The sequence below is a fragment of the Miniopterus schreibersii genome (assembly GCF_964146895.1).
Source record: "Miniopterus schreibersii genome assembly, chromosome: 13".
NCBI classification, from domain to species: Eukaryota; Metazoa; Chordata; class Mammalia; order Chiroptera; family Miniopteridae; genus Miniopterus; species Miniopterus schreibersii.
The window spans coordinates 53,623,848-53,646,621 of record NC_138113.1 but is presented as its reverse complement, the minus strand read 5'-3'; the positions used below and the strand labels follow the sequence as shown (position 1 = coordinate 53,646,621).

The following is a 22,774-nucleotide window of genomic DNA, read 5'->3' as shown; positions in this document are numbered from 1 at the left end:
AAAGGCAAAATAAGTTTTTGCTGTTAGGAATTAGGGTAGTGTTTATTTTTAACGTGGAAGGAGTGGAGGTGGGTAGGGCCTAGGAGGAGAAGACTACTAGGGTATTGGTAATGTTCTGTATCCTAATCTGGGTGATGTTTTGTGTGGGTGTGTTCAGTGTGAAAATTCAGTGAGGTGGACACTGCTCACTTTTCTTCATATTATACTTGAAGATAAGAACTGCACATAAATAACATGGCAGTTAGGCCCTGGGAATCAAGTTGTGTGTGGTACTGAAGAACATTTATATTAGCGTGAGTCATCATTTGAAAAGTGAGCTCAGATCATTTTCCTTATTTAGTGTAGTGGAAAGAGCTTGGGAATTGGATTTATAGGATCCAGTCCCACTTGGGGAAATGTTATTACAATCTGAGAGATGTAAAATTGAAACCAAACTCAGGTCCCACTGCCTGCTGCAACAAAGGCCAAATACGTTAGACAGGAATTGGTGAGAAGAAAGCGGTTTATTCAAGTGTGGGCGACCTGAGAAGATGGCAGACTCCTGTCCTAAAAACCATCTTCTGATCTTAATGAAGCCAGCAATTCTTATAGGGTAGGAGGAAGGGGGGAGGGGACACCATGGACATGAAGAGAAACGGGATGGGCAGGCTGCCTTCTTGGTGGTCCCGTTATAGATCTTTACGGTCAGTATTCTGGAACTGGTCAGCCTCAGCCAAATTCCCAAGGTTGGGAGATTTGGGATCAGGCCATTTCTTGTTCACATGGGAACTGGAACTGCTGAGTCCTGCAGGGTGCTCATAAGGAAACTTAGTGTATAACGTCTTTTTTATGAGTTTTGTTGTGTTAGTGTATTTTATTCTAGTTCTTATAGTAAGTTGGAATAATATAAAGTTTTCATATCTTTATTGTAGGAACCTATATTAGCTCAAGTTAATGTTCTAGTTTTCCCTAAAGTTAGTACAGTTAGTCTTATATGGATTAAAATATTTTTTTTGTTATAACTAACTTAATTCATGTTAGGATTCTTTTTAACTCTAAATTCTGACTAAGTTTAGTATTATTAGTCCTGTATAAGTTAAAGTATATTTAAAAAATGAGATATATGTTCATGGTTACAAAATGGAGATCATGTTTACTCACAGGCTTGCTGTAGAACAGAAAGAATCCCAATCCTCCCCAAACTGCAGACAGAATGAAATGAAACTTCAGCAACACCCCAAATGGCAAAGAACTAAAAACTGCCTTTTGAAAGGAGTGTGCAGAACTGTGTAGCCCACGAGGGCCATCGAGGAAAGCTGTCCTTGCAGTTAATTTAAGAGTTTAAGATGCTTAACTGCTCTCTTAAGGTTGCTTTTGCAAAACTGGCATCAGAAAACTAGGGGCTAACCCCGCGGCCTGCAGTCCTGTGGCCACACTGCGGTTGGCGGGATGTGCGGTTTCGGGCGTGGGACTCCCCCGCCTCCACCCCAGGCCTATGGGTGGGCCGGTTACCGGCGGAGAGCTGGAAACCTGCGAAAGCGGAGGGGGGGTTGGGGGGGGTACGCACGCGACAGACGACCGTCGCCCGCCCGCACTGTCTCCGCTCTCGCTCAACCTGGGATTGTGAGGCGGGCGCGCGCTGATGGCGTCACCGCGTGCTGATGGCGTCACCGCGTGACGTCACCCGCCGGGGCCGCTGGGGCGGTTTCCCTGGCAACCGATGCGGGCGGCGGGGAGGCGAAGAGATGCTGGCGCGGCTGCCGCGCGACCCCCTGCAGTCCCTGCTGCGCAGGGGCCGGGAGCTGAGGCAGCAGGTACCTCTGGCTGTTCCTCCGGGCGGGTGGCGGGGCGGCCGGGCTCTGGCGGGGCGAGAGCCGGGGGTCCGAGTCCTGGGAGCCCTGACCCTCAACCTTCCCCGCAGTACGGCCCCCATCCCAGCGTCCCTCAGCCACCCGGGGCTGCCCCTCGTGCCCCCACCACACGCCGGGGACCCCGCCTCCGGAAACGTGACGGAGGCCTGAGCGCCCTCAACCCGCCGCACCTCCCAGTCCCGCCTTTTAACCGTAACCGCGGCCACCTCACCTGCGCCGGCACCGCTCCGCTCCCGGCCCCTCGCCCTCCGCCCCGCCCGCCCGCGGGGCTGCCGCTGCTGTTCACGTGACCTGGGGCTGAAGGGCCAGTCAGGGGACAGTCCCCGTGTGTACACGCGAGAGCAGGGACTCGGACCACAGCAGGCGCACGGGTACCTGCGGGGCGTGAGGAAAGTTAGCTTCAAGATCACCAAGCCACTGCAAAGGAGAGGTCTCAGACATTTCAATTTTATTTACTTTTTAAATGTTTCTGTTGGTTTTAGAAAGAGGGATTGAGAAATAATAAACTTGAATATACAGTATTTCAACTAATTTTTTATATATCGGGTGTTCCAAAAAATGTATACACACACTTTACATAATTGTAAGGGCCGTGTTTATGAAAATACATTTCATTTTCAAAATTGAGCTACCAGCTATAAAAGTATGTAAACTTTTTTTTGGAACACCCTATATATGTAGAAAAAGATAGAAGGAAACATGCTAGGATGGTAGCTGGTAGCATGCTGATGATTATTGTGTTTCTCTCCATTTTGACATTTTCATGATTTTGAATACCAAATATATATTACTTAAAAAAATAAAAGAGTGGGTTATTTTCTGAAACTCCTATTTAACTGCTAATTTTACATTTTATTTTTCATTTGAAAAATTGCCAAGTGTTTCCACTAAATAAAATTATTTTATCATTTTGGCAGAGAAGAGATTTACTGAATGCTCATATTTTATCCAGTTTGGACTCTTATTTAAAAAATACCAGTTATGCACAGCTTTGGCTGGATATTTAATATGGTTCTGGATCTGATTGTAGTTTAGTGTGATGTTGGGGGAATAACAGAAATTGTTATGAAAACAAGCTGCTAACAAGGATTGTCAGCCTGGAGAGGAATTGTCTCAGGAGCCTTTAATGCCCTGCGTCTGGGAAGGGCCCTTGGATAGTGTGAGCTCATTCTTCCCTCTCCCCACAGAGGACGCCTAAAGCAAACTGCGGAACAGATTTCCAACTTGGTGTCCAGGGGACAAGAGTCCAGTTCATTCATGCCCCTACAAGATGCAGAATAGCAAGAGCAGAGAAGCTAAAGAACTTCCCTCTTTCTTACACACTTTGTCTTCATATCATTTATAGAAAAGAACCCAGCAGAGGTACGTGGCTCCTTCATGAGGACATTGGCAAAGGTCCGTGTAGTGTGTGGAAAATACTAAGTCAAGGTGTAAGATGTAAGAATGAGGACAGCCCTGGCTGGTTTGGTTCAGTGGTTAGGGCGTTGGCCCGCGGACTGTAGGGTCCTGGGTTTGATTCCAGCCAAGGGCACGTACCTCGGTTGCAGGCTCTCTCCCAGGTCCTGGTTGGGGCAGGTGCAGGAAGTTACCAATCGATGTGTCCCTCTCACATCAATGTTTCTCTCTCTCCCTTCCATTCTCTCTGCAAAGCAATGGAAAATATATCCTCTGGTGGGGATTAAAAAGAGTGAGTGAGGGTAAGCAACAGTGTGGTGAGTTCATTCAGTGCATACTCCTCAGCAATAAGGAGGAATAAACTAATGATACACACAACAAACGATACGGCAGTATCTCAGAAACATGCCCTGAAAGGATTACACAAAAGAGTACATACTTCCTGGGAGTGTTCTGGGGTAAAGGTACTTTTCTATACGTTGGTGGGGTTTGGTTACACAGGTGTATACAAACGTATACTTAAGATTTGTGCTTTTCATTGTATGTAAATTTTACACTAAATGTTGAACTCTAGTTAGTGATACCATGGTGCATTATTTAGGGGGAAATGTATTGATGATTGCAGTTTACTTTCAAATACATAACAAAATAAGACTGATGAACAGATGGATCAAATAAGTATAAGTATAGTACAATGTTAATGTAGAATCTAGCTGGTGGGTATATGGGTGTTCACTGTAAAATTCTTTCCACTTTATGTGTTCATCCTAAAATATTGGGGAAAAGATTACATTTTTATTTCCTAAGTTTACATGGTATTTAAGAATATGATATTTAAAACAGTCTCTGTTTATTGTAAGTCACTAGTTTGCTTTCTGAGAGTCGATTGAAAGGAGTTCTAGAAGCCAGTAAAAGGCGAGATATTTACCAAAGGTAAAGCATACTAAATGTTATAAGCTTTCCAAGAACTGTGCTTGCATTGCAATGAGCTGTGTTTACAGCATTGAAACTGAGACATTATTTCTTTCCTTTTTTTTTATTAGTACAATTAAAAACACTAACAATGAGAATAATGAAGTAACAGTGAAATTTTCAAAATGTATTTAAAAAGATTTCTTGCAGTTATCTATATCAGGTCTAAATTTTGGAACGATAAGATTAAATTGAGGATTACAAATATTAAAAAGAGGCAACTTAATTTATTTTGTATTCAAGTAGTGTGGTCCACACTCTAAAAACTTTTCTTAATTTTCACAATATACCATGAGAAAATTAAGGTTCACAGTGGTTAGTTAATTTTTCTAACATTACTTTAAGACATTGAAGTGGAGAGGCAATAAAAATGTCAGTTTGCTAAGAAATGCAGGATTCAGTCAAGCAGGAGAAGGAACATTATGAAGTTGCAGTGGGGATGCAGGCTTCAGTCCATTTGAGTCCAGTGGAAGAATTACATCATGGCCTAACTTGATCTCGGAGAAACCACCCTGAACCTGAAGGCTGTGAACTTGCTGTTGTGACAGCAACTGTAAAAAGTGCTCAGAGTGAACCTCGGTGGTTTACGCAGGATTCTGGGAGGTCCTCAGCCTGTGTAGCCCCAGATCCTGTGACCTGGTCAGAAATCTCTTTCTATTAACAATTCCAACTCCCTTATGGTGGGAAAACTGTTCTCTTGGTGGATGAGTGTTTTTGTTTTCTTTTGACTTTTTTTTTTTTTTTTTAATCTCTGGAAAAGTTTAAAATTAAATAGAGTTTAAAATTATATAGTCATGATAAACTAAATTGAATTAGATTATTAATACTTTTGTTTAGGACATCATTAAGATAATCTGTGTTTTGGGGTATTGAAAGAGTTTATAACATTCAAAGGAACATGAGATTCATTCTACTAGTTAAAATGGTTCATTGGAATCATTTGAACATCTTTGACTTAAGTCAGGTATTCAAGGCGCTTAAAAGCAAAATTAAGTTTATATGAATTTTAAAATGTCTAAGGGAATTTAATTAACTACATTTATTATTCGGATTGATTCAGGAATTTAGGTCAAGTTGAATTAATCAAACAATAGTGAAAGAGAAAGTAGAGGTGATTGTACTTGCTCTACATCTTATTAAAAAATAAGATGTGTACGCTGAATTTGAAGCCCCAGGGAAAACTAGGTTTTTAAATTTTATTTTAATAAACTAATTATTTTTAAACCCAAGTAACCATAAAATAGCTTTCTCAATGTGTAAAAAGACCTCCTCACAGCCATTTAAAAAATTCACTTCTCGTTTGGTTGGCTTTCCAGCCCCATCACCTACATTTCTCTTCGTCTTGTTCCTCTAAGGGGGGCCTGGTCTGGACTGGTATTTACTTTGTTTGCAAGCACACATTGGAGTCAGTTTTCTTTTAAAGTAAATATAACAGGAGACAAATTTTTAGTGAAAAGGACTCGTTCTCCTAGGCCGATGAACCTGCACCTGTTGGGAACCGTCATCAGGAAAAGGCGGAGGCGCTCGTTCTCCTGGACAAGCCGACCCACCAGCTGCAGGAACTTGCCGGGTCCATAAGTAGAGAAAGTAGAACTGAGTATGTGTCTCCCCTTCCTTCCTTCAGATGTTACGTGGCCACAGTTTTAATGATTCACTCAGGACACAGACACAACATGTAGATATAACAAGGGGCCGTGGCAGGAGGCTCCTAGTCACAGCCCTCTTCCCTCCCTGATGACTCCGAAGGGCCAGTCTCTCTCTGTCCTTGTATAGAGACATGAAATGCCAGGAAGGCATGGTTTCCACCCAGAAGAGTGCTGAGTAGACTTTGCAGATGTTAGATTCCTCCCCCGGTACTTCTGGGGAAGGGCAGAGACCTTGTTCACAACAGGTCACAGCAGATAGTGTGCTCACTCCCCTAGTTCCCAGGAAAAGGCAAAATCCATATGTGATGAGGTCAGCCGGGTCCCATGTGGAGAGAGTTTCCTGAGGGGTTTTCCTGTTACTATATCATTGGATTTTTGTGGGTATTAGCTTATGCATGCAAAGCATCACAGTGCTCATTTCCCTGGAAAATTCTAGTTAAGAGCAGGAAAGATGCCAGTGAAAGCGTGGCTTTTGTGCAGTAGTTTCATTTTACACAGGACAACCCGTTTGCCGATACCAGAGATTCTAAGTTGCTCTATTAAGTAACCACTGGAAATGTGATGCTCTCAGCGTGCAGATGTTGGGAAGGTTTCTTCTCCCTGTTCGCAGTCTGATGTATGTTCTTTTCAAATATATAAATTGGAATGTCACAAACTAAACTTAATCTGTGGCAAATTTGTTTCTGAAAACACCTGCAGAAATCTGTTTTTTCTTTTTATTTTGTTAAAGATTCATTGATTTGAGAGAGTGACAGAGGAAAGGGGACAGAGAAAGAGAGAGAGACACACAGAGAGAGAAAGACATGGATTTATGTTCCACTTATTTAGGCGTCCTTGGCTGATTCTTGTATGTGCCCTGACCAGGGATCAAACCCACAACCTTAGAGTATTGGGATGATAATCTGACCAACTGACTATGTGGCCAGGGCCAGTGTCTTTTAAGCAAAAATAAAAAATAATAAAAACCCCTCAGAGACCAAGTTTAAAAGGGGCTAATTCGGGTGCCAGGTAGTGCATAAGACTTCGATCTGGTTGCAGTAACTTTAGCACAGTCCATTGTAAGGTCCGAGTGAACCTGATGACAGTGAGGACACGGGCCATGAGAGTTTATATTTAATCGAAGGAGCGTTGCTCAGCACACATCCTCCCTCCTTTCCCATAGCCTTAGACCCACGTGTTCCCCAGGAAGATGAAACACACTGGGCTACCCATTTGGGTTTAGCATGTGGTCTGCTCCGGTGACACCCCCACGCTGTGAGGGGGGGTCCGCCAGTCTCACATGTCCCGCCTCACAGGCCAGGCCCCTGACATGGGAGCGAAGGAGCCATCATGGACTTGGAGGCACGACCTGGAGAAGAATCCAGGAACCCAGCAGACGCCTGGAACTGGCACTCCAGGTGGATGGCGCCAGTCTGGGCCAGGGCCAGGGCCAGGTCTGGGTCCAGTCCAGCTGAGGCCCCGGCGCCCTGGGGCAGGATGGACAGCGCCCACTGTGCCTGCCTGACTTCCTGTCCCCAAAGTTGGGAGACTTCGGAAATGGCTCCCACATTTAAAAAATGTGATAGGGCACAGACACCAGAAGCAGAGGCACAGAAGAGTATAGAAAATACTGAAAAATAGGGAACAGTTATAACAAATCTCAAATTCTGGTTGCTGTTCTATCCATTCATTCTAGAAAAGTGTATCGAGATGGCTGCAAGCCAGCATTATAATTAGTGCTGGGGATAGAAGAATGTACCTGTGTCTTCAGGGAGTGTCTAGTTTAAGGGGAGGGCATCAAACATGTGAACAGTTGCCATATAGTATGATACAGGCTGCTCCGTAGTAAGGGTTTGCGGAAGAAAGTAATTGCACTGAAGATGCAGAATCTCCCAGCCTGAGGGAGTCAGGAGAATTGTGGGGTACACTCTGCTTGGGATAAGTCTCAAAGCCCGAGCAGAGGTTTGCCAGAGGGCCAAGGCGGGGCAGGCTAACCCTGTGCTGCAAAGCACAGGGCAGACGGGTCGGACACTGGATCCGCTGCTCCTGTGGTCGGTTCCTCTGCCTTTCGCGGGCAAAGCACTGAGCGCATAACCAAAAATCAGAGGCGTCTTCCCCTGTATCTGTGGTAAGTAGGACCGAGAAGAAACAGCTCATGGATGTGGCGCATCACTGAAGCCAGGCTCAGCCCGTGAGGGTCCAGAGGGGCCTGGTCTGCTCAGCAGAGGGGCCCAAACCTCTTCCAGCCTTCAGCGCAAACTAAGTCATCAGCTTGTTTTTGAAAGCGTGCTTACCAGTCAGACGTGACCCTTAAGACAGAATTTCAGGCCATCCGTCCATCCAGTTTGCTGTCCTAACCCTTTAGGACAGACAAACCAACAGGTCCTTTGGGGTGGACCCCTGAAGTGAGGGTAGAGACAGATTTGCCTCCACAGTAGGGCAACGGGGCCATGATGAGGGAAAGCCTGTGTTCTAAAATCTCTGTGCTCTGCATCTAGAAGACAAAATGGGTTACAAAGCCTTCTTCAAACCTTTCCCTGCTCTTCAGTTTGATGAAACTCTGACGGCATTTCTAACATTGGTTTCATTTGAGGACGCATCTGTCAAACGGCTCCCAGAAGAAACGGAGGGAACCTGTTAAACCATTGCAAGAAAAATGGTTGTAACCTCAGTAGAGCAACTTGGTCAAGGACTCCACTTAAAGAGAGTGAAAATTGACACATTTTAAAAGTACCAAGATATCACAGCAGTGGAAATAGTGAAACAGAAATGTTGAGGGAGAAAGGAGCCTGGGCATAACTGGAAAAGCAATCGAAAGCGCTTGATGTGTGCATCTCTGTACCGCCTTGTTCCAGAGTAGATTTTGCAGGGAGTTGGTTTCCTGGGCAAGTGAAGGGGCTGCTCTTTATGCACCACTTAGGTGCAGAGCACATGCTGCCACAGTGCTTGGAGCTGGGAGTGGGGCTGGCATCTGCTTTAGAAAAGCAGCCATCTGAGCAGGGCCCTCCCAGTAGAGACAGGCTCTTCCACTTCCACGTGGAGGTGACTGAGGAAGGACTGGTCGTGACTGAGGAAGGACTGGTCGTGGCTGAGAAAGATGTTAGATTTCCTACAGCCTTAGACCACTGGGACTGGAAGCAAACAAACCAGTAAACAGCAGGGAAGAGTGCAGGGCCCAGGAAGGCAAAAAGGAACTCCTGTCTCAACACTGACGGCCCTTCTTATAACTTGTCTCATCTGTCAGCCACAGCCCCATGGAGACTCACTCGATGCCCTCGGGTACCCTGGCTGCCTCCCATGTGTCGGCCCAAGCTGGCCGGTATGCAGACAGCCCCTCACTCTGCCACCAGCAGTATGTCCACAACATTCATTGGGTGCTTACTGCATACGAGGCTCTGTACATGTATATGATCTCTGGTCTCAGCATGCTGGACAATTCCCATCACAGAACCAGGCCTGGGAGGACACGTGATTCACATGGTGACAAATGACAGGTATATGAGCGAGCTCTGCGCTGTTTTATCAGTGGTGATAAAATGTTACCCACAATCCATAAAGCGGACAAGAATCCTGGAGCTGGGGACATTTCACTCTGGAATATTGTCCAGGCAAAGGATGGTCAGTGAGCATTTTGAGAAATAGACATGGGGACAGGATTGAACGGAACTGAATTGGTAAATTGACACAGTCATAAATCTTATGCTTTTTAACACTTTTTTCATTAATTAGTGCCTTCCTATTGGTAAGCATGGCCTTTATTTTATGGTGCTTTTAAGTAAGTGAAAATAAAATACCAATAAAATGTTTTTAAAAAAGTGTTGTGCCAACTGCACAATTTTGTTCCAGTACATATGGGTGGGGAGGGCCTGGGGGCAGGGACCCCGGGAATGGGGATGATGCTCTTTCTCGGTCATCATGCCGTGAACTTGATCTCACGTTTCCTTCTATTACATTTCAATATAAGCTGCACGAGAGGAGGCTGTGTCTCTTGTTAGTAGAGACAAAGCTCTGCACGCTTAGCAAATGGGCCTGTTACCTCACACGGCGATCTTTTTTTAAAACAATGTCTTTACTGATTTGAGAGAGGAAGGGAGAGGGAGAGAGAGAGAAATATCTATGACGAGAGTCATTGATTGCTGCCTCCTGCAGGACCCTTACTGGGGATCAAGCCCACAACCCGGGTATGTGCCCTGACAGGGAACCGAACCCTGACCTCCTGGTTCCTTGGTCGATGCTCAACCACTGAGCCACGCCTCCCGGGCACACGGTGGTCATTTTTTATCCTCTTGCTTAGGAAGCGTGGACTTAGCTTCAAAATGAGGACTTGCCATCAGGGCCCAGTCCTGGCCACGCCCCGTCTCGGCCCTTCCTGTGGAAGTTGCAGGGCTCCTTCCCCTGCCTCGGGGGCCGCTGGAGCAGTTTGGAGTTGGCAGGAGGAAGGGCTCATTTCTACCCGTCCTTGGGGAGAAGAATCCGGGTTAATCCTCAGGAAATGTTCTTCTCACCTATGGGCAATGATTTTAAAATAATTTTCTGTAGGATCCCTGATTCATCTTACCAATTCTATAATAAAACAGCCATTAAGATATTTTGTATATAGTCCCATTAAAAATTAGGATTCGATGCTTACTTTGTCTTCAAATCCTGCAAATGACTGAGCTGATTAAAGAAGACATTTTCCCCCTGGACTCTGAATTAACACAAAATAAAATTGCCCCTGCACTTTCAAGGGTACTCAGGAGGAGACGGGTGGGGGCGCACCATGTGGGCCTGCTGCCCAAGAGGGAAGGAGGACACTGTGCAGGGAGGTGGCTACTGTCCTTCTGGCCCCATGAGCTCAGTTCTGATCAGATTCTAGTTAAGAGACAAGCATTTAAATGTTGTATCAGAAGCAAACTCTGTTGGAGATTTGAAGCAGAGGGAGGCGCTCTCCACAGGACAGATCAGAGATTATAACTAATATCCTGATGCATGTGCTAAACAAATCCACACAGAACCTCGACTTTCTATTTGCTTTGATTTTCCTCCTGATGAATTTCTTGTCTTGGGCAAAAGTACACATATCGCCATTCTTAGTTTTTCTCTTTACTTGGACCCCACTCCAGAGTTTCTCTGCATCTGTAAGCTTTTCCCTACAGTCCTCTGATGCAGAACCTTGTCTTCCTGCTTCTCTCTGGAAACCTGTGCAGCCCAGTCCTGGGGTCTGTCAGACCCATGTCACCTGCCACCATGTGTCCTTTTTTGCTTGACATGAACACACTCCCTTCCCCCTGCCTGCTGGAGGGCTCTGCGGGCCTTGCACCGAGAGCTAGTTATCTGGGGAGACAGTCAGCAGGTACCCCTGGAAGGTATGAGAAGCAGAAAGGAGGTAAAGGAAAGAGACGCTCAGCTGAGCTCAGAGCGGGTCTTAGATGGACCGGCCCTGAGGGTAATTTCAGCATTGCGGCCATTGTGCAGACAAGGTCTCCAGACACTGATTAGGCGAGGCCCATCGCCGGCTGGGACAAGTTTGTCTGTTTTCCTTCCCCCCCCTGCGAGTCCTCTACCTGCGCAGGCCTGGCGCTGGGCCTCACCTCAGTGTCACAGAGCCCACAGCGGGACACTTATTCTGCCAACACCTGGGGGAAAGAGCCCTCCCAGTCCACGGCTTGGGAAAGGCCTTCTGTTCCAGGAGCCTGGGGGCGATGCTGTCCTGGGTGGCAGCTCTGAGCCCAGACGGGCCCCTCAGTATCTCCCCCATCGCAGCGCAGCCAGAGCGGCTGTGCCCGCAGCGTGGGGATTCAGGAGGCCCCGGAGGCCTCTCCATGAGCCAACTGTGCCAGTGAGGGCGCCCCAGGGGCAGCAGCTAGACCGGCTGGGGCAGGGGTAAGGAGAGGGGGAGACCTGGGCTGGGGTCGGCCAGCTGCCTCCCACCATTCGGGGCCCTGAGCCCTACCCTCCTGATGGCATCAGCCCCTCCCTGGCAGCTGGAACCCCGCTGTCCTCACCAGCCCGCTGCGCCCACCCTGTGGTCCTCGGTGGCTCCAGCGGCGAGAGCTTCTGCGGCCTTGGAGCTGCGCCCGAGAGAGAGGCTGCGATGCGATGCGTTCAGGGTCCACTTGGCCCGCGGCCCGGGGACACCGCGCCCTCCTGGAGGCCCCGCCCCGGCAGGAACGCCCGCCCCCTGCGCCCCTCTCTCCCGCCCCCTGCGCCCCTTTATCTCGCGCGCCAGTCCTCCCGCAGCCGCTAGTGGTGCGCGCATTTCCCTCCAGCCTGCTGGGTGCAGCCATGGCCTCCTCCTCCGCGCGGCCCGCCGTCCTGGCCTCCACCGCACTGGTGCTGTTCCTGCTGCTGTGCCTGGGCCCAAGTAAGTAGGGGCGATGCCAGGGAGCATTTTGAGTCCCTGAGAGGGCCAAAGGGTGAAAGGGGTGTTGGGCTTTGCACTCGCACAAGTAGCAAGTGGTGCTCTTGGGCAGGCCGACAGAGTACCAGGGTCAAGGGCAGGGCCTCAGACCCGGGGAAAAATGAGGGCCAGAGGGTCCCAAAGAGGACTAAGGTAATGAGGAGGGGTAATGGGAGCTTGACTCAATCAGGTGGTGCCCCGCCTTCCCCCCACACCCCCGATGGTGAACAGACTTTGCATCCCACAGGGGGAACCGCTCTTAGGGGAGAAATGCTGTCCCTGGCTCTACTTCATGGAGCCCTCAGCAAATGGGTTGAAAATTCCCAATGGAACACTCCCTATAACATGTGCACTTTCACACACACCCAGAATGAAGCAGTGTGGTGGGTGTGCAGCCATCTGGACCCTGGGAGTGGACAGACCCTGCCTTGAGAAAGGCAGTGGGAAATAATGTTTTGTCTGGACACCACCGCCTTCCCGTGTGGGGTCCTCTGTGGTTCACTAGTGGCCCCACATGCTCCAGGGCCTTTGATGCTCACAACTGAGAGAGGCAGGCACTGTGGCCCCAGATCTCCTGCTAAGGGAACAAGGGCTGGAGTGAAGGACTTGCCCAGACCTGAGACCCCAGGCTGGTGCTTTCCCCACTGCGGAGTAGCTGGGCACTGGATGGAAATGGGAGTTTGCTGGCTACTGTATTTTACTTACTCAAAGCAGGTACAGAAAACCAAGTTCCTGGTGGAGGGGAGGGAGGAGGCATGCAGCAGGAGCCCGGAGGCTGGAGCTGGGGTCCTTCGGACAGCAGGGGGCCTGTTCAAGTGTGTGTTGGGGGGGGGGGATGTGTTACTGCAGTTCTAAATTACAAGTGCAGAGGAGGCTAATCAATAATTTCCCATTACAGAATTTATCTACCTCACACCCTCTGTTCCGCTCATTTTAAGAAGCACATCCCAGGAAGGAGAGTGAGCCCTGGCTATAAGCTTCCCTCTTCAGGGCTTGTATTTTGTTTCCTTCATACCAAGAACGTAGTGAAAGCAGTCAGTTAAAATATTACAGTATCAACATTGAGCTGGAATGGAAACGTTCTTATGACATAGAATGAAAATATTTTTATCTAGATAGAGTCCCAAAGGTGGCCCTTTGTGACACCCAAAAACATTTAATGGAGAAAATGATCATCACCCTTCTTGATCAATTAGTAAATTGATCAAAGGGGCATCTTACAATTCTAAACCTGCTGGGAGATCTCTGCCAGGTAACTAGATTTGATAAACTCAGAAGTGCCAATTACCACAGCCTAGAAATAGTAATGATGGTGTTGGGGTAAAAAAAAATCCCATACTACAGAAAAAACATCACACGTGTTCACTTGTTCTTTGCTTTTTTCCTCAAACAAATGTAGTGTGGTGTCGGATCATACGTGTGAATGTTTATAGTTCGGTGTGTAGTGATTGGTACAGTGGCAACACTGAAAATTCATAATTCAGGGATCACCCATGCTTTTCCGTTGCATTGCTGAGAATCGGTGAGGCTGCAAGTCTGGAGCAGTGGTGACACATTTGCTGCTAGAAATTGCAGCCTCATCGAAAATGCTTAAGCCCGTGTCTGTTTCAACATCAGACCACATTTCATTCATTAATTGTTCAGCTTTCACAGAAGGCCAGCATAGGAGGGACTTAATTCCGCAGGAGTTGTTGCAGATGGACAAAGGTTAAGATCGTACTGAATGCTACCACTAGTGCCAGGGAACACAGCTGTCTGCTTTGGGAAGCGTTTTCTTTGATTCCTTCCTATAAGAGGCATGCGGGCCCTCTAAGGAATCCCGCCTGCGGGAGCCTCCTCAAGGGCTCCTCTCTGCTTATTTGTGCTCAGGAGCCTCCAGCGGCTCCTGATGTGAAACCTCCTGGCGGACCTATGCCAGTGCTGCAGGGCTGCCAGGTGTTGGAAACCTTACTTCACGTCCTAATCTGTGGCCCTGTGGCCCCTCAGAGCCATCACTTTCCTCCCAGAGCTTTTATTCCTCCGGGTTAGACATCTAAATTCTTTTACTGTGTCTCATATAACACATTTGGGCCCTTGTCCTCCCTGGACTCTCCCTCTGACCACGACTCCAGTTTTTCTGGGCTCTTCTGAAAGTCATGTTCTGAACTGAACCAGATGACAGAGGGGTGGTCTGATCAGAGCAGTGAGAAAACAGAGACAGGAGAAGTGCTTCCTTTCTGCAGGATGCCACCGTGTCATTAATGAGTCTAAAATGGCAATTGCTTTTTAAACCATCACATCACCGTAGACTGGCGCGCGCACAGACAATGGAAACCCCTGGGTTCTTCCAGAGGCCACCGCACATTGTGCTACCACCTGGGCGCACTGTCCAGCAGACACCAGCCCTCCTGTGGAGACACCAGGGCAACCGCTCCCCACCCCGCACACCCAGTGCTGTAATGTGGTCTCTAGAGAGTCTTCCCGAGCCGGCTCCCCACCTGGCACACCTACTCTAAAGGCAGCTGGGTATCACCCAAATTCAGATGCTTACAGGGGCTAATAGAGTGGCTGTTTGGAGACCAGGGTGTGTGCTGAGTGATGTAGACCCAGAGGTGTTCAATTCAAATTCTGTGAACACTGGGCATCCCAGTAAAACACACCTGCAGGAAAAGTTCAGCTGTGGGCAGCCAATCTGTGACCTTTCCCTCCAAATGTGTTCTTTTTCCCCTAGTGAACTACCTTGCAAATTCTTTCAGCAGGGTTCTTAATCTCATGTGGGTGCCAGACACTTCTGAGAGCTTAGGCTTCTTTCCCCAGAAAACTGTACCCTTGCAGGTAGAAATCCAGGCCTTGGGGCCTGACCATGGAGAGGGAGGCTGAGTACCTGCCCAAGAAAGTGCGCACCTCCCCTCAGTGCCTGTCTCCTTCCTGGGGCCAGACTAGCTCCTGACACCTGGAGCTACCTTGCTCCCTACCTGAGAGGCTGGGCTGTCCCGGGGCTTTGTTCCCCTCAGAGGACAGGCCTTGTGCTGACAGGTTCACCTAAGGACCAGAGGCGTGGACCGGTCCTCACACCCGGAGGGGTCCTATCAGGCCAGACGCGTTGTTTTCCATTGAAACGACTATGCTGCTGAGAAACATTTTTAGAAGTGAATAAAAATAAGAGCAAATGGTGCAATTACGTCTGCTTATAAGGAGATCGGGATAAGCTACAAACCGGGCTGAGTTCTAGAGCTAAGGCGCCGGCTTGTGGCAGCACAGCTCCCAACGTCTGCCGCCCCTGCCTTCTGCCGGCACCTCTTCTGCATCCTCTCGGCTTCGGGCGAGGACACCAGTCCTGGGGTGTAGAGCCCGCCCTGGATTCAGTGTGATAGCACCTCGAGGGCTTTGACTCAAATGTCTGCAAAGACCCTATTTCCAGGAAAGTTCAATTCAGAGGTTTCAGGTGGACATGAATTGGGGGGCACTTCCACCCACTCTACCATGAAGAGAGAAAGCCTGCAGGAGGGCACCTGTGACAGATGACTGGCCCTCATAACATGACATAAGGGCTGAAAGAACAATGTCACCTTTCCCGGGGACCAGCTCATCCCATCATGCCCTTGGTCAGCCACGGTCACTGTCTCCAGGCTGAGCCATGGGCAGCCTGAGCTGCTTTTGCTGCACAACAGGGAAGCCACAGCCCTAAACAGTGTGATACTATCAAGCTGCCAGATCAAGGTGGGCGCAACCTGACTTCTGTCTTCCTTCCTTTAGGTGCCATAAGTGGAAATAAACTCAGGCTGATGCTTCAAAGACGGGAAGGTAAATACACCCCCGTGGGTCAGGGTTGCGGTCTCCCCGGGATTACATGAAATGGCCACGCCGAGCGTGCTCACCGGAGCCTCGTGTTCGGGCATCAGGCGTGTTTAGCCCTTACCAGGTAGCAGGTCTAAACAGCGTATTCTGTGGGTGTGGGGTGCGATGTTTCATTAGATAAGTACTATTGCCAGGAGATGGCTGAAGGTTGTTTCCCGAAAGCTGTCAGTGTGGACTCGGAAATGAGAGCGGCAGGCTGCAGTGTGACCTGGGTGCTGTTTGTGCGGGAGCGTGGGCCGGTCAGAGCACATTCATCCAGAGCACACTCTGGAGCCAGCAGAGCTCGGGGGCAGCAGGCACTGCCCCGTCCCGATGGCCCACATCCAGTTAGCTCCTGGGGGGTCAGCTGGAAAGACGTCTTCTCACTGACACCTGGAGAGACGCTCCTCAGGTAACGTGGTGGAAGCCGCGCAGGGTCTAGGGAGAGCGCAGTCTGGGCCCGCTGTCATCAGCTCCGTCCATGGGACCAACGCTGTGGTCTGTGAAGGCCATTTCCCTCCTGGAACTTCATTTCACCTGTAATATTAAATTAACTGTCCCTTAGAAATTAGGAAGTGTGACACACTCCTGACTTGAATATTTAATCACTCTTGTCTGTCCGAGTCAGCAGGGACTCTAGTAGGTTCAAGTGGGCTCCCGAAGGGGCCTCCAGCTTCCCCTCGGGGATCCCGCAGGTACTGGGCAGGGGCGCCCCCTCAGGGTCGGGGGCTCCTGGGGCATCTTGCCCAGCACTTCCAGCCGCTCCCACGGCCCCGGGCCCCTCCGCAGTCTCTGGGGCATCTCGGAGAGCTTCTTCCCCATGCTGGGCAGCCAGTGTCTCCCCAAGCACGGCTGGGTGACAGAAAGTCTCTCAGGGCCAGCCTGACAAAGGGGGACTGGAGCAGAAACCGCCAGATACCCACATGTCCTGGGTGTACATCCTCAACTTTGATTCATTTCAAGCCAAGAAATACAGATGGAGCACCTACTGTGTGCCAAACGCTGTAACAGGCCCGGAGGGAATTAGACATGAACAAGAGTGAAAACAACCCCCCGGTATTTATCCACCTGACCACGAACACACAGGCACTTCACTCCCATCACCCCCTGCTGCCTCCGTAGCAGCACAGAGGCAGGGACGGCAGCCCAGCTTCATCGGAGGGACAGGCTCAACCAGGCAGCGGGCAGACCCGGTGGCTCGGCGGCCCCCTGCCGAGGGGGTGCTGTTTAAGCAGCTGAGACCACGCAGACAGACGGGAGGCAGCCCGGGACAGCAGCACCGGGACCCTCCCAGACTCAGTGGCTGCCAGTGATCCGAGGCAGAGGTGGTGCCCACGGTGGCACTGTGTGTCCCAGCAATCTGGGTGAGCACTGGCCACACCACGCGCTGGGCCTGGTCTGGCCCCCAGGGCTCATCATTCCAGACCTTTCCACTCCCTGGTTTCCTGAGCAAGCCCCGTGCTCTCTTGGTTGCGTGTACAGTGCATGTGCACCAGGGCGGACTAGACACCCGTCTCCTGAATGCAGAGCCCGGGGGGAGCCATCAGTCCTGAGTGAGGCCTGGCTCTGAGCACGGGAGAGCTGCAGGGAATGAGCTGAATTTCATTTCCACCCTGGGCCTGAGAAGCTGAGGGTCAGCCACCCCTTTTACATGGCTGGTCCCAGACAGACGAGCTTATTAACAGGACTCAATGTACCAGTGACGCTGAGTCAAACCACCCTCCCCCTGGGCACCTGGTGGGATGTATGACAGCGATTCACCCAGCAGGAGAGCAAACCACGCTCTTTCCTTTCTGGGTGGGAATTGCTCTTTCAGCACCTGCTCCAAAGAAAACGGACCTGGCTGTTGAGGAGAACAAAGCCCAAAACTTCCTGGGCAGCCTGAAGCGACAGAGACGGCAGCTGTGGGACCCGACCTGGTCCAACACCCAGCAGGGGTACCCGCAGTGGGACCCGCAGTCGTACCAGCAGTGGTACCAGCAGTGGTACCCACAGTGGGACCCGCAGTTGTACCGGCAGTGGAACCAGCAGCTCCCCAATACAGGCTCCAACAGGAGGGTGAGTACCCGCTCCCACTGTGTGTGTGTGTGTGTGTGTGTGTGTGTGTGTGTGTGTGTGCGTGCTGGGGATAGCTTGGGGAAACAGGGCACAGAAAATAAGGCTTCATTGTTGGCTCCAAAAGGACAAGCCCCCCCCCCCCCCCATGGCAAGGCTACCCAGGCTCTGGGTTATGTGACCATCAGTATGGGGACAGCAGCTGGAGTTGTCCATCACACTGGGTTCAGATGGGAAGCCCTCCCAACATGTTTGGGAAGCGGAATTCCAGAGAAGTCACTGCCCAAACTGGCTGGAACTGATTCATCAAGTCTGGTTTTCCTAGGAACAGTTCTAACAGCTCTGCCTTAAAATAACTCACAACCACACCAAAACATTTTCAGCTTTACCTCAAAAAATGTCAGAAACGACAAGGTCAATGCGAAGACCCAAGAGGACAATGGAAGGAGATGGAAACTGACTTTTAAAGAGAGATGGGTCTTTGCAAATGCTTTGGGGATAATTTGTCAGTGCATTTGCAAGAAAAGATGGTTTGGTTCACGTGCGCAGGTAGTGAGAGTGGACATATTCACCCAATTACAGGAAAAAATGTTTCTAATCACAGACTCCCAGCTGGGGACCAGGGGCAGGTAGGACAGTGCAGGGTGGAGGTGGGGAAGGCAGTGCACAGAATTCTGCAGAGTGACGGCCAGGCTGCCGCTGGGAGCAGCACAGTGTGCGAGGCTCAGGGTGCAGAGCGCTCAGCCCCACCCAGCCAGGGAGCAGATGAAGGGCGGCCTCTCCGAGAGCAAACAGAAGGGCTTTTCCACACGGGCCGTGATTCATGTTGTCAATCAAGGGCGTATACAAAATACTGCAGTTGGTGAGAGAAAATCAAACTCTTTAGAGACATCATTCTTAAAATTAATTTTATTGGGAAACAAAACAAAAATAAATGGGACTACATCCAACTAAAATGCTTCTGCACAGCAAAAGAAACCATCAACTAAACAAAACAAAAAGGCATCCGATGGAATAGGAGACAATATTTGCAAACAATACCTCCGATACGGGGCAGATATCCAAAATATATGAAGAACTCACACAACTCAAGAGCAATGAAACAAACAGTCTGATTATAAAGTGGGCTGGGGACCTAAGGAGACCTTTCTATTTTTGTTTTGTTTTGTTTTGTTAATCCTCACGGGAGGAAACTTCTTTTGCACTGACTTTTTTGAGAGAGTGGAAGGAAGGGAAGGGGAGGAGAGAGAGAAACATCAATGTGAGAGAGACACATGGACTGGTTGCCTCCTGCACTCGCCCCGACTGGGCTGGGGATCGAACCCTGCAACCTAGGTACGTGCCCTTGACCGGGAATCGAACCCTTGACCCTTCGGTCTGCAGGCCGATGCTGCAACCACTGAGACAAACTGGCCAGGGTGAGACCATTTTTAATGGCTGCATAAAATGCATCCCACTGAGTTATGCAGCAGTGTCAGAATTTCCTTCTCGTTCCAAACCATTGGCCATATCAGTTGTTCCCCAGTTATCTTTTTGCTACTCAAATATAATGTTTTGCTGTACAAATAGCTAAACTCTTATAGCCAGACTCTATGCCAGGAATATTCTAGTTCTTACATGAATGAACTTACTTAACTTTCACAACCCCACAGGCCGGTGCCGTAATTGGCACCTCTTTGTGTAGCTAGATTCTTCCTGAGCATCGCCCGCGCCCAGGGCAGTTACTGGGCGAAGGTGGATACATCTGAGGGTCGCTCCCTAAGCCACAGGTGAGGACCCCTGTTTCCTCACGTCTGCAGCAGCATCTGCTATTCTCATGGAAAGCTTTAAAATTTTACTTATTTGATAGATGAAAATGCGATTTCACCTTTTAGCACTTTGCATTTCTTTGGTTACCAGTATTTGCAATTCATGAAAATGGGTACTAAGAGTTCAACATGGGGAAACGGCTACGTAGTGTCTGAGGACAGAACCAGACTAAAGGAGGAACAAATAAGACCTAATAACTAAATATGCGCAGGCGACACTGGAAGGAGCCCCCTCGGCGGCAGCAGTGGCCGCTGGCAGCGGAACTGCGATCTCCCTTTTTCTTCGTTTCCCTCCCACATACGGATTTTAAAATATGAGCCCGCATCTTTTCTGTAGTCATCAAACATTAAAAAATTTTAATGAAATAAATATATTTTAAACCAAGCTTCAAACGAGATTCTAAAATGAGAAAATCAAGGAACAAGATGATTTCGCTCCAGGAGAAACTGCAGTGTTCGGGACAAGCCAGCGCCCTCTTCTTCCAGGCACAGGCTCCAGGCCCCAGACCCCGCGATGCCCCCGGCTGGGGAAAGGAGCCGGGCATTGCGTTCGGGGCTGCCTGAGCCCTGCTCTCAGCCCGCACAGTTGGCCACTGCTCGCCCAGAGAGGACGGCCACTGAGAGCACGGCCACTGCTCGCCCAGAGAAGACGGCCACTGAGAGCATGGCCACTGCTCGCCCAGAGAGGACGGCCACTGAGAGCACGGCCACTGCTCGCCCAGAGAGGACGGCCACTGAGAGCACGGCTACTGCTCGCCCAGAGGGGACGGCCACTGAGAGCACGGCCACTGCTCGCCCAGAGAAGACGGCCACTGAGAGCACGGCCACTGCTCGCCCAGAGAGGACGGCCACTGAGAGCACGGCCACTGCTCGCCCAGAGAGGACGGCCACTGAGAGCACGGCCACTGCTCGCCCAGAGAGGACGGCCACTGAGAGCACGGCCACTGCTCGCCCAGAGAGCACTGCCACTGAGAGCACGGCCACTGCTCGCCCAGAGAGGACGGCCACTGAGAGCACGGCCACTGCTCGCCCAGAGAGCACGGCCACTGAGAGCACGGCCACTGCTCGCGCAGAGAGGACGGCCACTGAGAGCACGGCCACTGCTCACCCAGAGAGCACGGCCACTGAGAGTACGTGGGCGAGGCCGGCTGCCAGCCTCAAGGAGTCCTGGGATGTCATGTTCACTGGAGTCTAACTGAAATGAAAGCAGGCTCCTGAGACCCAACCACCAGAAGATTCGATCAGGAGGTGGGCGGGGGTGCCTGAGGCTCTGCGTTTTATAGCATCCCGAGATTCGGAGGTGGTGGCGCACTGGCCACACTAAGAAAAACCGGCCCGAAGCCCAGACTTTCACACACACTCCACCCCCAGGCCGTGTCCGTCTGCTTTGCCTCTTTGCCCTTCCACCAAATCACTCACCACATCCTGAGGCCCACAGGTGTGAGTAACCCCAATTCATCATGCACCCCCCCCCCAGCAAACAACTAGCCTTCCTTTAGGAATGGACTAATAGCAAAGAGCAGGTGCCCAAACTGTGAACCTGAAGGTCACTCCCCACTTCTCACCCCCCCGCAGGCAGTCCCTCTCCTTCCCTTTTCTTTTTATTAGTGGCAGATGTCTGTCCTCATGTCTCTCGGGAATTGTAGGCTTCCCGAAGCAGGGGATATCCTACCGGTGTTGGGTGGCCCTCCAGTGCCCAGGTCAGGGCCTGGCATGTTGTGTCCATTGCACCAGTGTCTGAGGGATGGACAGGCCCGTGAGGGCTCTAAGCAGCACCGCAGGTGTGGGGGGGTCACCGTCAGGAGCACCCAAACCCACCTGCCCCGTGCCACGCTGGGCCAGTGCCATGCGGAGTCACTCAGCCACCAGTGATGAAGCCCCCGCGACGTGCAGAGTGGGCCTGGCCCAGGAACGCGACAGGAACACAGTGTCTGCCACAGTCAGATGTGCATGTGCCAGGCATTGGGCCCAGTTGTTACTGTATCAGGCAGATGCCTGTTTCATTTACCAAAAAAGCAAAGTGTTGACGTATGGGATGTGCCTAGAAGTTTTCCTAGGACCGAAGTTTTCATGGGAATGGGTGTGGACTGCTTTGGGGAAAACGTTTTGTGAGCCCCGTCCTGGCTGCAGTGACCTCTGGGCACAGGAGTCCTTCAGCGGGACTCAGCCTGGGTTGTTAATCACTGAGGAAAAACCACCCCAGAGAAAGCCGGGGTGACATGTGGTCAGGGTGTGGCCTAAACCCACTCTCTATGGTTCCCTCTCTTCTCCAGATATTGGAAGGTCTCTGGCTAAATGATGAGAGTGGACACGACTACTCTGATTACCACAGTCACCACAATGAGGATGCCACCGCGGGTCCCCAGAGCCCCGACAGCTCTCAGGAAGGAGCCAGCGACAATTATGACGACTACTAACCAGTGTCCGTCTGTGCAGAGGCCAGGAGGGTCCTCTCTCCTCTTCCTAACCCGGCTCAGAGGCTCCTGCTGTGCTTTGCTTCAGCCACTCTTTCAGGCCCACTTTGTGACCAGAAAGAAAGAGTTAAAACAATGAATATAAACTCTTTTTGATAGTTTATGCAAGTACCTAACAGTGCATTTCATTAAAAATAGCAATAAAAGCATTTTGTTAAAAAGAAAAGTCTCAGACTGGATTTGGATGAAAATTAAGCAGCTCACAGTTTTCATTACTGGAGTGTTTGTAGAGTTGAGGCGCCACCTGAGAGGCCCCTCTCTGTCATCACCCCAGCGGAACCTTCCAAGAATGTCACCACCCCCAGGCGACCCTGGGACTCAGGAGGGGTCTTCCTTTTGTTAAAATTCAGTCCACATTAAATGCAAGGTATAGAACCAGCCAGGAAGCTTAGCTGAA

The 22,774-nt window shown here is 50.1% G+C and overlaps 1 protein-coding gene and 1 long non-coding RNA gene across 2 annotated transcripts; both read left to right on the top strand.

Moving 5' to 3' along the window:
* Positions 1-1,665: 1,665 nt before the first annotated feature.
* On the top strand, positions 1,666-9,645 carry LOC308566035. The gene is made up of 3 exons (XR_014000103.1): positions 1,666-1,793; positions 3,038-3,212; positions 5,690-9,645. It is a non-coding gene; the product is annotated as an uncharacterized lncRNA (long non-coding RNA).
* A 2,244-nt stretch (positions 9,646-11,889) lies between these two features.
* LOC308566033 (augurin-like) lies at positions 11,890-22,533 on the top strand. The gene is made up of 4 exons (XM_081155920.1): positions 11,890-12,188; positions 15,960-16,007; positions 17,857-18,098; positions 22,177-22,533. The coding sequence occupies exons 1-4, from the start codon at positions 11,924-11,926 to the stop codon at positions 22,318-22,320; spliced, it is 699 nt and encodes a 232-aa protein (XP_081012046.1). The 5' UTR covers positions 11,890-11,923; the 3' UTR covers positions 22,321-22,533.
* The last annotated feature ends 241 nt before the right edge of the window (positions 22,534-22,774 follow it).